The 14,559-nt window shown below is 47.2% G+C and overlaps 1 protein-coding gene across 1 annotated transcript; it reads left to right on the top strand.

The window, feature by feature from the left end:
* The first annotated feature begins 10,001 nt into the window (after positions 1–10,001).
* LOC123190836 (uncharacterized) lies at positions 10,002–14,331 on the top strand. Its single transcript, XM_044603566.1, has 2 exons — positions 10,002–10,214; positions 11,963–14,331. The coding sequence occupies exon 2, from the start codon at positions 12,302–12,304 to the stop codon at positions 14,189–14,191; it is 1,890 nt and encodes a 629-aa protein (XP_044459501.1). The 5' UTR covers positions 10,002–10,214; positions 11,963–12,301; the 3' UTR covers positions 14,192–14,331.
* Positions 14,332–14,559: the final 228 nt, after the last annotated feature.

A 14,559-nucleotide genomic window follows, 5' to 3' on the forward strand; every position in this document is an offset into this window, starting at 1 on the left:
TACCAGGAGTACTAGTGAGGTACACATTAATAACACGTATATACTTTGTTGAAGTTGCCAGCCTTCTTATCTACCATGCATTTGGGGTAATTCCGCTACCAGTGACCGTTCCCCTTACAATAGAAGCACTTAGTCTCGGGTTTGGGTTCAACCTTGGGTTCCTTCACTGGAGCGGCAACTGGTTTGCCATCCATGAAGTTTCCCTTCTAGCCCTTGCCCTTCTTGAAACCAGTGGTCTTGTTAAACCATCAACACTTGATGCTCCTTCTTGATTTCTACCTTTTGCGGTCTTAAGCACCGCGAACAGCTCCGGGATCAACTCCATCCCTTGCATGTCATAGTTCATCACGAAGATCTAGTAGCTTAGTGATAGTGGCTAGAGAACTCTATCAATCACTATCTTATCTGGAAGTTTAACTCCCACTTGATTTAAGTGATTGTAGCACCCAGACATTCTGAGCACATGCTCACTAGCTGAGCTATTCTCCTCCATCTTGTTGGCAAAAGAACTTGTCAGAGGTCTCACACCTCTCAACACGGGCATGAGCCTGAAATCCCAATTTCAGCTCTTGGAACATCTCATATGTTCTATGGCGTTCAAAACGTCATTGGAATCCCGATTCTAAGCCGTAAAGTATGGTGCACTAAACTATCAAGTAGTCATCAGGATGTGTCTGTCAGGTGTTCACAACATCCACAGACGACGTTGTAGGGGTTTGCACATCGAGCGGTGCATCAAAGACGTAAGCCTTCTGTGTAGCAGTGAGGACACTCCTCGGACTACGGACCTAGTCCGCATCATTGCTTACAATATCTTTCAACTTAATCTTTCTCTAGGAACGTATTGAAACAGGGAGCTACAACGTGAGCTATTTATCTACAACATATTTGCAAAGACAATTTAGACTATGTTCATGATAATTGAGTTCATCTAATCAAATTATTTAATGAACTCCCACTCAGATAGACATCCCTCTAGTCATCTAAGTGAAACATGATCCGAATCGACTAGGCCGTGTCCGATCATCACGTGAGACGGACTAGTCATCAATCGGTGAACATCTCATGTTGATCGTATCTTCTATACGACTCATGTTCGACCTTTCGGTCTTCCGTGTTCCGAGGCCATGTCTGTACATGCTAGGCTCGTCAAGTCAACCTAAGTGTATTGCGTGTGTAAATCTGGCTTACACCCGTTGTATTCGAACGTTAGAATCTATCACACCCGATCATCACGTGGTGCTTCGAAACAACGAACCTTCGCAACGGTGCACAGTTAGGGGGAACACTTTCTTGAAATTTTAGTGAGGGATCATCTTATTTAAGCTACCGTCGTTCTAAGCAAATAAGATGTAAAACATGATAAACATCACATGCAATCAAATAGTGACATGATATGGCCAATATCATTTTGCTCCTTTTGATCTCCATCTTCGGGGCTCCATGATCATCGTTGTCACCGGCATGACACCATGATCTCCATCATCATGATCTCCATCATCGTGTCTTCTTGAAGTTGTCTCGTCATCTATTACTTCTACTACTATGGCTAACGCTTTAGCAATAAAGTAAAGTAATTACATGACGTTTATGTTGACACGCAGGTCATAAATAAATTAAGACAACTCCTATGGCTCCTGCCGGTTGTCATACTCATCGACATGCAAGTCGTGATTCCTATTACAAGAACATGATCAATCTCATACATCACATATATCATTCATCACATCCTTTTGGCCATATCACATCACAAGGCATATGCTGCAAAAACAAGTTAGACGTCCTCTAATTGTTGTTGCAAGTTTTTACGTGGCTGCTATAGGTTTCTAGCAAGAACGTTTCTTACCTACGCCAAAACCACAACGTGATATGCCAATATCTATTTACCCTTCATAAGGACCCTTTTTATCGAATTCGATCCGACTAAAGTGGGAGAGACAGACACCCGCTAACCACCTTATGCAACTAGTGCATGTCAGTCGGTGGAACCAGTCTCACGTAAGCGTACGTGTAAGGTCGGTCCGGGCCGCTTCATCCCACGATGCCGCCGAATCAAGATAAGACTAGTAACGGCAAGCAAATTGGCAATATCGACGCCCACAACTACTTTGTATTCTACTCGTGCATAGAAACTACGCATAGACCTAGCTCATGATGCCACTATTGGGGATCGTAGAAGAAATTCAAAATTTTCTACGCATCACCAAGATCAATATATGGAGTAATCTAGCAACGAGGGGAAGGGGAGTGCATCTACATACCCTTGTAGATCGCTAAGCGGAAGCGTTGCAAGAACGCGGATGAAGGAGTCGTACTCGCAGCGATTCAGATCGCGGTTGATTCCGATCTAGCGCCGAACGGACGGCGCCTCCGCGTTCAACACACGTACAGCCCGGGGACGTCTCCTCCTTCCTGATCCAGCAAGGGGAGAGGAGAAGTTGAGGGAGAACTCCAGCATCACGATGGCGTGGTGGTGGAGCTTGTGGTATTCCTGCAGGGCTTCGCCAAGCTCTACAGAGGAGGAGGAAGAGTTGGAGGAGGGAGGGCTGCGCCAGGGAAGAGGTCACGGCTGCCCTCCCACCCCTCCACTATATATAGGGGCAAGGGGAGAGGGGGAGGCGCCCTAGGGTTTCCCCTAGGGGGCGGCGGCTAGGCAGATTGAATCTCCCTAGGGAAAATCCTAGGAAGACTTGCCCCCCAAGCCAAGCAGGTGGAGGCTTGCCTCCCAAGCCAGGTGGAGGCGCCCCAACCTCCCAAGTAACGTGGGAAAGGGTGTGGGGGCGCACCACCCCTTAGTGGGCTGGTTTGCCCCTTCCCCTTTGGCCCATGAGGCCCTCCCACACTTGCCGGGGCTCCCGAAACACCTTTCGGTCATGCTGGCCATAGCCTGATACCCCTGGAACACTTCCGGACTCCAATACCCTTCGTCCAATATACCGATCTTCACCTCTGGACCATTCCGGAGCTCCTCGTCATGTCCAGGATCTCATCCGGGACTCCGAACAACCTTCGGTAACCACATACTATTTCCCATAACAACTCTAGCGTCACCGAACCTTAAGTGTGTAGACCCTACGGGTTCGGGAACCATGCAGACATGACCGAGACAACTCTCCGGCCAATAACCAACAGCGGGATCTGGATACCCATGTTGGCTCCCACATGTTCCACGATGATTTCATTGGATGAACCACGATGTCGAGGATTCAATCAATCCCGTATATAATTCCCTTTGTCCAGCGGTATTGTACCTTTGCCCGAGATTCGATCGTCGGTATCCCGATACCTTGTTCAATCTCGTTACCGGCAAGTCTCTTTACTCGTTCCGTAACACATCATCCCATGATCAACTCCTTGGTCACATTGTGCACATTATGATGATGTCCTACCGAGTGGGCCCAGAGATACCTCTCCGTTTACACGGAGTGACAAATCCCAGTCTCGATTCGTGCCAACCCAACAGACACTTTCGGAGATACCTGTAGTGTACCTTTATAGCCACCCAGTTACGTTGTGACGTTTGGCACACCCAAAGCACTCCTACGGTATCCGGGAGTTGCACAATCTCATGGTCTAAGGAAATGATACTTGACATTAGAAAAGCTTTAGCAAACGAACTACACGATCTTGTGCTAGGCTTAGTATTGGGTCTTGTCCATCACATCATTCTCCTAATGATGTGATCCCGTTATCAACGACATCCAATGTCCATGGTCAGGAAACCGTAACCATCTATTGATCAACGAGCTAGTCAACTAGAGGCTTACTAGGGACATGGTGTTGTCTATGTATCCACACATGTATCTGAGTTTCCTATCAATACAATTCTAGCATGGATAATAAACGATTATCATGAACAAGGAAATATAATAATAACCAATTTATTATTGCCTCTAGGGCATATTTCCAACAAGTAGGACTCCCCCTCTTGCCTTGTTGGAAAAGGAAGGAGGAAGGAAGAAAGAGGAAAGGGGGCGCCCCCCCCTTCCTTGTCCTATTCGGACTAGGGGGGAGGGGGCGCGCGGCCTGCCCTGGCCGGCCCTCCTCTTCTCCCTTATGGCCCATATAGTCCCAATAACCCCCGAGGGGTTCCGGTAACCCCCCGGTACTCCGGTAAAATCCCGATTTCACCCGGAACGTTTCCGATATCCAAATATAGGCTTCCAATATGTCAATCTTTATGTCTCGACCATTTCGAGACTCCTCATCATGTCCGTGATCACATCCGGGACTCCGAACAACCTTCGGTACATCAAAACACAAAACCCTAATTACGATCGTCATCGAACTTTAAGCGTGCGGACCCTACGGGTTCGAGAACTATGTAGACATGACCGAGACACGTCTCCGGTCAATAACCAATAGCGGAACCTGGATGCTCATATTGGCTCCTACATATTCTACGAAGATCTTTATCGGTCAGACCGCATAACAACATACGTTGTTCCCTTTGTCATCGGTATGTTATTTGCCCGAGATTCAGTCGTCGGTATCTCAATACCTAGTTCAATCTCGTTACCGGCAAGTCTCTTTACTCGTTCCGTAATACATCATCCTGCAACTAACTTATTAGTTGCAATGCTTGCAAGGCTTGAGTGATGTGCATTACCGAGAGGGCCCAGAGATACCTCTCTAACAATCGGAGTGACAAATCCTAATCTCGAAATACGTCAACCCAACAAGTACCTTCGGAGACAACTGTAGAGCACTTTTATAATCACCCAGTTACGTTGTGACGTTTGGTAGCACAGAAAGTGTTTCTCCGGTAAACGGGAGTTGCATAATCTCATAGTCATAGGAACATGTATAAGTCATGAAGAAAGCAATAGCAACAAACTAAACGATCAAGTGCTAAGCTAACGGAATGGGTCAAGTCAATCACATCATTCTCCTAATGATGTGATTCCGTTAATCAAATGACAACTCATGTCTATGGTTAGAAAACATAACCATCTTTGATCAACGAGCTAGTCAAGTAGAAGCATACTAGTGACTCTTTGTTTTTTGTCTATGTATTCACACATGTATTATGTTTCCGGTTAATACAATTCTAGCATGAATAATAAACATTTATCATGATATAAGGAAATAAATAATAACTTTATTATTGCCTCTAGGGCATATTTCCTTCACGTGCTAGCTAGCGCGCGTGCTGGCTAGCTAGCTAGTCGCGGCTGCCGCGCGCGTGTGCTAGCGAGCTCGTGCGGCGGGCGCGGCGAACTGCGGGCGAGGCGGCGCAGGCGAGCTCGCAGGGCGCGGGGGCGGAGCAGCCGACTGCGCGGAGCGCGTGGGCGAGGTAGCCTAGCTCGCGCGGCGGGCGCGGCGAGCTATGGGCGAGGCGGCAGAGCCGAGCTCGCCCATCAGGTGTTCGACTAAATGCCGACGCGGAAACGCATAAAATGCGTCTGTCTCTCGTTGGACGCACCTGCCGATCCAAATGAAAAGGCGGACACGAACAGACGGACGGGCGACCCAAACAGATAGTTGCTCTTAGTTCAGGGTTAGAATCTAACTCTAACCTTTAACTGAGTTAGAGTATTCAAACAGAACCATTGACTATATAGCTATAAGAGTATCTCCAATTCCGCAACACTGACTCTCAAATCTTTCCTATATATTATTTATGGAAGTCCGGTCAATTTTTGCTATCAAGTGCTATTCCAAGCATCCGGAAACGTGTTGAGACGTTCAAACTCTCCCAGACCAGAAGCAAATTCAAAGGGGATTTGAGAGTCTGGACATTCATCTAGCAAACCAAAAGCCACCACGATCACACATCCGGACATCCCCTCTCTCCTCATCCACGACATGCACATGCATGAGAGGAAATTTTGGGGGACATGATTTTTTTGAGAAAACTCTCAATCTATTCATTTTTAATCATTACAGTGCAACAAACACCAGAAAGAAGATGTGTGGTGGTTTCTCCACGTAGAGTACGACTTTAGCCGGTCGATTGAACTGTGGCGCCTCGATGTTGGACGGGTCGAGGTGAACGCCTCCACCCATCCCCGACGACACGTCGTGGCCGCACCGCATGGGCCAGCAGCGAATCGGGCGCGGCGGCAAGGCAAAGGCAGCCGACCCGACGAGGCAGGGCTTCGTCCGGCTCAGGCTGGAGCTGGGCTGAGCAACCGCCGGCACTGACTGGATTATTTCCCGGTGCTCCCTCCTTGCTCTCTCCGCGCCCTTTTCCTTTTCCTCCGTCGCGTCGTTTGACTTTGGGGGCCTCCGTCGTGTGCGGTGGCTGCTCGATGGCGGAAGCGGTGGCTACGTCGCCGGAGCGGCGGCGGGATTCGCAATCGCGGATAATGTTCCCGTCGATGTCCTGCGCATGCACGCGGTCGCCTGCACATGCAATCCGGAAAATAGATGTATTAGTTCTAAATACATCTATTTTCAAGACAAGTAATTTCGAAGGAAGGGAGTATATAATAAAAAAGGTTTGGTTCAGCTTTCATGCTTTTTTCATACGCAGTGCATTTCTTTGATGATCCACGTATCTTGATCTAATTTTTATTATTTCTGATATGCTCGTTGTACTGTCATGATGAAAGATGATTAGATCGAACTTTTTTTGCAAAAGAAACACATTTTGATTTTGAAACAATGGCAGAAGTTTTGACATATTTCATTATTAAGACAGAAAGTGTATGAGGCTACGCCGAAGCAAGAATACAACGACTACTTTCCCACCATTAAGGCCCCTAATGTTTTGTCCCGGCAATTCCCAATAAAGTCCTTTTCCAAAAAAAATCCCAATAAAGTCGCCACTCACCTCAATCTGGTAATAGTATGCATGGTGGAAATCTTTCAAAAGACTCACGTTTCGTTCTTGCCAAATTTCGCAGGGCCGGTCCTTAGTTTTCGGGGGCCGAAACTAGAATCCAAGGGCCCCTAAATATAAACATCAAACTAATAGAATTTGAACTTTGAAAAACTTTTCTCTACATAAACTTTGGTGCAACTTTTAAGGTTTTCGCTAGTTCATCACATCACAAACAAAATATACATCCCCCTAAAAAAATACAGTACGGCCCATTAATATTTTCTATAAAACAAAATGGTATGGGAAATACAGTCACTTTGATCCCTAAGCTCACAACATTAGCATGGTTTTTCTCTTATACTTTGTTGCGGTCCTAGTTAATAATACAACAAAATTAACCACACCAATGTCCTAAGATTTAATTATATAGCGTATTTTTTACCTATGTTCTATATTTCGTTTATTACTGTCCTCAAACTGAAAGTAACTTCACTTGGCAAGAACAGGCAAACACTACATCGACCAATTTAATCCGGCCAAGAGGCAGAAAATTTAAAATCTACGATCCTTTTATTGTATACAGAATTTACATGGTAGTATCTATTTACCTGCATGCGACAGATGTATGGCTCGTCCCCAAATCGAGCCCTCAAGCCGTTCACGGATTTCTCCCCATCCTCCCAGGACTGAAGACAACACTCAAGACGACCTTTGGTTCGGCTTGAACAGGCACGGCCTACGAGCTATGATCTCGCTGAAGTCGTACGCCGCCCCTGAAGACCTACATCTGGCCAAGGTAGTGGATGGGCACGGCGAGGTCGCTGAAGACTTGCAATGCGGTGTACTCTTTCGGACCGCCGGAGGGAGCCTTGGAGTTGCCGTACCCCGCATATCTCGATGTGTGGCGCCCGATGGGCCGATGATCTCGGGCGCCTAGATGTGAACAACAGGCGACGATGGATGAAAATCCGAAAGACGGCGACGCGCAATGGAAATCCTGTAATCAAGCGCCGCCATTACAGGCGGAGTTCTCACTGTGGCTTACGATGTTTGTTGGGCCTCGATGGAGATCGTTGAATCAATGAAAAACTGGCGCCTACACTACTTTGGGCCAGCAAAGTTGGGGGCCCCTCAGTTGCGGGGGCCCGGGGCGGCCGCCCCCTGCCCCCCCCCCTCAGGGCCGGGCCTGCATCACCGTAGCCTTCAATAGCCCTACCGCGTTCTATTGACAACCTCACGCCATCGCCATTTCACAAAGCTGAAATCGAGTCAAGATTCAAGATCATACCCCCTGCGCCCTAAACAATTCTTCTATCATACGAAGTGATTGGCTTTTAGTTACTTGGGTTTGGGACTGTTCTACTTATTTAAGTAAGATAATTCGAAATATAAAGGAAGTTATAGCATGAGCATCTACGCGAAAAAATGTGATCTATTATGTCCACACAAAAACAAAACAAGATCAACTTACTCTTTCATTAATGTTGCACTCCCTCCGTCCTTGAAAGCGTGTGTTTTCAATTTTGTTGGACGGTCAAACTATCTCAAAGTTTGATCGAGTTTGTGCAAAAATATATTAAATTTTATGAAACCAAATAGGTATATGATGAAAATATATTTTATCATGAATCTAATGCTACTAATTTGATGGCATAAATGTTGATGCATTATTGTATAAGTACGGTCAAATATAAAAAAGTTTGACTTTCCAACAAAGTTAGAAGTACACTCTTTTAAGGATGGAGGGAGTAACTGCAACGCCGTTCTAGTGTTGCGTTGCATCTATTTCTCATTTTCTTGTCTTAGATTAGCCCACACATTGGCTCTTCACAACGACAAAACACAAGTCTTGAATTCTCTGAGTGAGCATGTTTTAGGTGGTCCGTCTCATCCCACACTTTGGCTCTTCTCAGCAACATCAATTGTTCTCGTCGATGATACATGTATTGATCTCTCCAACTGACTCATGTCTTAGGTGATCTGTCTCGTCTCACACTTTGATTTTTCTCAACAATGAAACGGTACGATTTCTTCGGGCAAGTTGTGTTGCATGTGTCTCATCTTGTCCCGCGTTTCGCTCTTCTCGGCGACCAAACATGTATGGATCTCTTCGGACAAGTCATGTTTCAAGTGGGCCATCTCATCCCGCCTATTGGCTATCGACGATGAGATATGTGCGAGTCTCGTTGAGTGAGTTGTGTCCGAGGAGGCTCGTCTCATCACACACTTTTGGCCTTCTCCACATGAAAGGGAGATCAAGGTATGTAAAAAGTCAAGCAATAAGCATCAGATGCTCTCGAGATCTCTCTACTACTATTTTCTAACACGCCCGAGATGCTTCTCCAGTAATTTTCGGGAGGGAGCCTGAGATTACACCGTCTCTAAGTATGGGTGCTCAGTGAGAGCATCTACAACCGGCATCCTCAAATCCTTCTCAAACGTCTGCGGACGCAATCGTCAGTGACCGGACATGAGAGAGAATAAAGAAGTGATTCAACTAGACCTCCTCATATCGTCTCTATATGTCTGTGATGTCCGTGAACCCTCATACTGAGGACAAATATAGGGAGGATATGAGGCTCCAGGACACGCCCGAACAGTCCGCTACGTAGGACGCGGCTTACCCCGGACCATTTTTTTCTCTCTTTATTCTTTCCTTTTTCTTCACCCTCTTTATCTCTACCAATCATATGCAAGTGACTGGACATATGAGGAACAAAATGAAAAATGTGGCTGCATGGACAGATAAATAGGGGCTCAAACGGACACGCCCTATCACTGACCAGGCAATGTCCGCGGGGTTTTAGGGGTTCGGATTTGGTAATTCTAGCTGCAGATGTTCTGAGGTCCTCTACAAACTACGGACCTGACCGGCCTCTACACACTGTGGCCAAACTCTTTTTTACTCTTCAAAACAAAGTGGGAATATGTTTGTCAAAATAAAAGAATTCTCTAGCATTGTGCTTGCCAAATATATATCGTTCTCATAATTTTGTCTAAATCTACAAAGAAAATATGGCATGAAAAAAGAATCATGATAAACTATTCCATATCCCTGGTGACGGCCGATCGGACGGCCAGGAGGGCGCTGACAAACGCGGTGAGCGAAGACCTCTGGCTCACCCGACACTCACATGGCCAAAAGCCGAGCTGTTGGATGCGGCTGGGCTGGGGCGGAGCTGAGCCGACCGTCGGGATCCCCCAATCATATGATTTGACGAGTCGATTTCATCCGCCTCTCTCCTCTGGAAGCCCCAAGGGCCAAATTCCGCCCCCCCATGGCGAAAAGCTCCCTCCTTTTCCTCCCCACGCCTCTTTATTTCCCACCTCCCCCCTCGTCTCTCCGTCTCTTCGCCCCAACTGGCCTCGGCCTGTCCCTCCTCCAAGTCCACCCATTCGCCTCAATCGGCGCCTCCGGGTTCTCCAGCCTCCCTCCAGTCCCGCGGTACGGATCTGCCTGCGCCCCTCGCTGGTTCTTGCTTTAGTGCCCAACTCTGTAACATTTTTCACTCGCTGTACTTGTTTTGCTGTGGAGATGTGTGGAGGACTTCAGAGTTTCTTTGTGTGCTTGGCCGATGGGGTTGTTTTTGGTTCTGTTTGGGCTCTGCTGGATAATAGTCTGAAGCCTGAAGGCGATAGGAACCATGTGTGTGTGTGTGTGTGTGTGTGTGTGTGTGTGTGTGTGTGTGTGTGTGTGTGGAACCTTGAGGTTGCAGGATGCTTTGCCTGTCTTGATTTAGTGGCTCTCCTGGCTAAATGAATGGATTTTGGTGGTAATTTGGCAAACTGAAACGTTTGTGAATTTAGTCGCGAAGTTGGTAGGCAGATTGATGTGTTTGCAGTAAAGCTTGTTAACTTTTATTCTCCATATAATCCATGATGCCCAGCTCTGTAACATTTTTCACTCGCTATACTTATGTTCCTGTGGACTGTCGAGATGTGAGCAGGAGTTCAGAGTTTCTTTGTGCTTGGCCGATGGAGCAGTTTTTGGCTCTGTTTGGGCTGTGTTGAATAGTAGTCTGAAGCCTGAAGGCGATAGGAACCATGTGTGTCTGAAGCCTGTGTTGAACATTTGTGAATTTAGTCGCAAAGTTGGCAGGCAGATTGATGTCTTTTTGCAGTAAAGCATGTTAACTTTTATTCTCCATATAATCCATGATGCATACTGTAAGCTGCTTTGTTTGTCTTATTTCGGCAGTTCCTGTACTTCACATTAGTTGAGGCTTTAAACCAAGAATTTATTAAGTCCTTGGAATTCCTAAGAGAATTAAAGGAAGTCTGCTGCCGTGCTTGCAATAGCTGGAAACAATCGAGTCATGTTGATGTTGTCAGGCATGTTAGGATTCAGCTTGGCATGGATTTGGATCAAATTTGCATTCTGATATAGGTTGTTTCTTGGATTTGGCTGCCGGTGTTGTACACATGATGCTTGTCATTTTTGTCTCTTAGAGTCGGCTCATTTTTCTTTTCATGTGGTCCCCTTCATTAGTATTTTTGTGTCGAGTAAATCCTAGTATGAGAAGAACGCATGTGGACATAACTACCAACTTATCACCATGCATATGTATCTATATCCTAGTTTCTCTATTTAACCCAGCATACAAATATAATAAATCCTTTGTTTCCCTAAGAAGTCGAAGCTCGAGATGTTGAGAAAAGATCAATTTCTTCCACTTGTCCCACTAAACTGTGCCAGGAAGTTTTAACATGTATGACTGCAACTCAAATTTACAGTATAGGTAGTGAAACTAGCTGTATTGGTTTTAAAGTAGCACTACTAGCTACTAAGCGCTAATTCATGTTCATCTCAAGCAAACACCATAGCTCAAATTCTAATCATGATTCACCATTTCCTCATGTACATTAATGAACTGAAAATACATGCACCGCCTGATCAGATATATGTTTGATGTATTCCTGTTAGCATTTTTGTCCAAGGTCATATGAACTGGTACTTGTTAATCTCATACTTCTGGATTTCCTTACAAGTTTTTGAATCACTTTATTATTTTCACCTGTGGTTCTTGCTCTATTTCAGAAACATTAAGTTGGTTGTGGATGAGTAGGCTTGATACTTAAGTCTTTTGAGTTCTCCTTCATATTTAAGAAACATTAGCTTCTGTCAGTTGTTTTCTTTTTATCAGTTCTTATTTTGTGTAGCTAAATTTTGTCTGCTACTTGACTTTCTTGCAGATCTCAGAGGACGTTTAATTGCATGATATGAAGTCTGTTTGTGGATTCCCTTTTATGCATAAGATGCAGTGCACATGATTTTTGCCCGTAGTGCTGCAACATCACGATTTCTCACTTGGGACCAGCAAGCCTAAGGCTCATGGACAGAGCTGATACTTCAGGCTTCATCGGTAGTGGCTCGAATTGCAAGAATATTGACGTGTACTTCCATTTTGTGTATACTATATACTTTCTTGGTGGTGAAGTTGTTAAACTGGGGTTTTGATTATTCGGCCACTGGACAGCGCTCTAGTCTTTCTCTGTCCTAGTCCTACATTATACACATATATATTTACTGGGATGGACCTTAATATGACAAATCTTTGGCTTCATGGGAAGGAACATATAGCCGCTTCATTCTCTCAAGCTGAACAGAGCTCAGAAGCAGTCGAGACTTCTAGAAAATCATTTGGGCAGAGGAGTCGAAGTTCCCCTGTTCCTGATGATGACTGCAGGCTGGTCCTAGGACTTGGACCAATGCCAAATCTGTATTCCGCTGATAGCCAATCATCCGGTGGCAACAAAGTTAAATTATCTGGAATTTTGTTCACCCAACATTGTACTGCAAGTGATCCTGGGTTACTGGTGGGGACTTCAAGAGGCAGCTCAAGAAATTTGCAGTCCACAACACTGCCTGGCCGCAAGGAGCATTCACACAAAAGAAAAAATGGTGTTGTCTTCCCACATATTGGCGAGGGATCAACTTCAGCCAAAAGGAAGTCAGGTGATTATCAGCTATCACCTCTGTTTGCTCCAAGATCAGATGTTCTTTTTATTGATAGAACAATGGCAGAGCCTGATGTCCAGCAACACCTTGGAACCGGATATGAGGCCGATCATGATTTATCTCTTGATCAGCACGGGGTTGAGCACAGCCCCGAGCCTTCTGCAACAACTGGCTGTTCTTTTGCTGCAACTTCAGATACAATAGATAGCACTGATAATGGGGAGCAGAAAAGTCATCAGCGCCATCTCAAGAAGTGTCGGTTCAATGGGTGTTCCAAGGGCGGAAGGGGTGCATCAGGACTCTGCATTTCCCATGGCGGCGGTCACCGGTGCCAAAAGCCAGGTTGCAATAAAGGGGCCGAGAGCCGAACGGCGTACTGCAAATCGCACGGAGGAGGAAAGCGGTGCCAAGAGCTAGGCTGCACCAAAAGCGCCGAAGGGAAGACAGAGTTCTGCATCGCTCATGGCGGTGGGCACCGGTGCGGGGTTCCGGAGTGCTCCAAAGCAGCCCGGGGAAGATCGGGACTTTGCATAAAACACGGCGGAGGGAAGAGGTGCATGACGGAGGGCTGCACCAGGAGCGCCGAAGGGTATCCTGGGGTGTGCATCGCGCACGGAGGTGGTCGCCGGTGCCAGTACCCGGACTGCAGCAAGGGAGCACAGGGAGGCACCCTGTTCTGCAAGTCCCATGGTGGGGGCAAACGGTGCGTATCTGAAGGTTGCACCAAAGGGGCCGAGGGCAGCACGTTGCTATGCAAAGGGCATGGCGGCGGAAAGAGGTGCCTCTTCGAGGGAGACGCGGCGTGTCCTAAGAGTGTTCACGGCGGGACCAGCTTCTGCGTGGTGCATGGAGGAGGCAAAAGGTGTGTGGCACCAGGGTGCACCAAGAGCGCTCGCGGTCGCACTGACTGCTGCGTGAGGCATGGCGGTGGCAAGCGCTGCAAATCAGATGGGTGCGACAAGAGCGCGCAGGGGAGCACGGACTTGTGCAAGGCGCACGGCGGGGGCAAGCGGTGCGCCTGGAGCGCCGGCTGTGACAAGTTTGCCAGGGGGAGGAGCGGCCTGTGCTCTGCTCATGGAAACCTGACGGCCTCGAAGCAGACCGGAAGCATGATCGGGCATGGCCTCTTCAGCGGGATCGTCTCTTCTTCCTCGACGCCGGGCAGCGGCATGGACCGAGTGATCTCCTCTTCTCTCCCTGGCGCCTCGTCAGATTGCTGCGGCGAGTCGTTGGAACTCATGCAGAGTGGCAGGCTCATACCGCCACAGCTGCTGGTTCCTGGCTCCCTGCAGAAACCATCGTCTTCGTTTAACCTGCCGGGCAATGGCCAAGAAGGAGGTGGTGGTAGCCGGGACCAGAGCTTCGGGTTCGTCGTGCCGGAGGGAAGGGTGCACGGCGGAGGGCTCATGTCGATGCTCCGAGCAGGACACCTGGGAAGCAACATCAACATCCCGGAATCCTGATGAAAATGACACATATTCTGTGTGTGTGCCTTGTGCTTTTGCGCCCAGCAACCGTATGATGCTTTAGTGTACAGAGCTTCACTGTACTTGTTCGTCTATGAACGAAATTGCATTATCATGAACTTGTATTGGTACGCAAATAGTCCGCCTCGTCTGCAGGCTCTGGCGCGACGTCATCGACGAGCACACCACGGAGATGCAGAGCCGCGCCACGGCCCTCCTCTGGGATACCTGTCCAAGTCGTCGACGACGAGCTACAAAGAGCTATGGCGTCGGGACAAAGCGGTACCAAATAAGTCACCAACTTATAAGTCGAATTGTGCACTCTTTTTTTATTTATCCGAAACTCTTTTCTTAGGCCCTGTTTG

The sequence above is a fragment of the Triticum aestivum genome, chromosome 2A (assembly GCF_018294505.1).
Source record: "Triticum aestivum cultivar Chinese Spring chromosome 2A, IWGSC CS RefSeq v2.1, whole genome shotgun sequence".
NCBI classification, from domain to species: Eukaryota; Viridiplantae; Streptophyta; class Magnoliopsida; order Poales; family Poaceae; genus Triticum; species Triticum aestivum.

What these genes read in the sequence shown, in the direction of transcription:
- LOC123190836 (XM_044603566.1), top strand. Translation starts at nt 12,302, where the DNA reads ATGGACCTTAATATGACAAATCTTTGGCTTCATGGGAAGGAACATATA.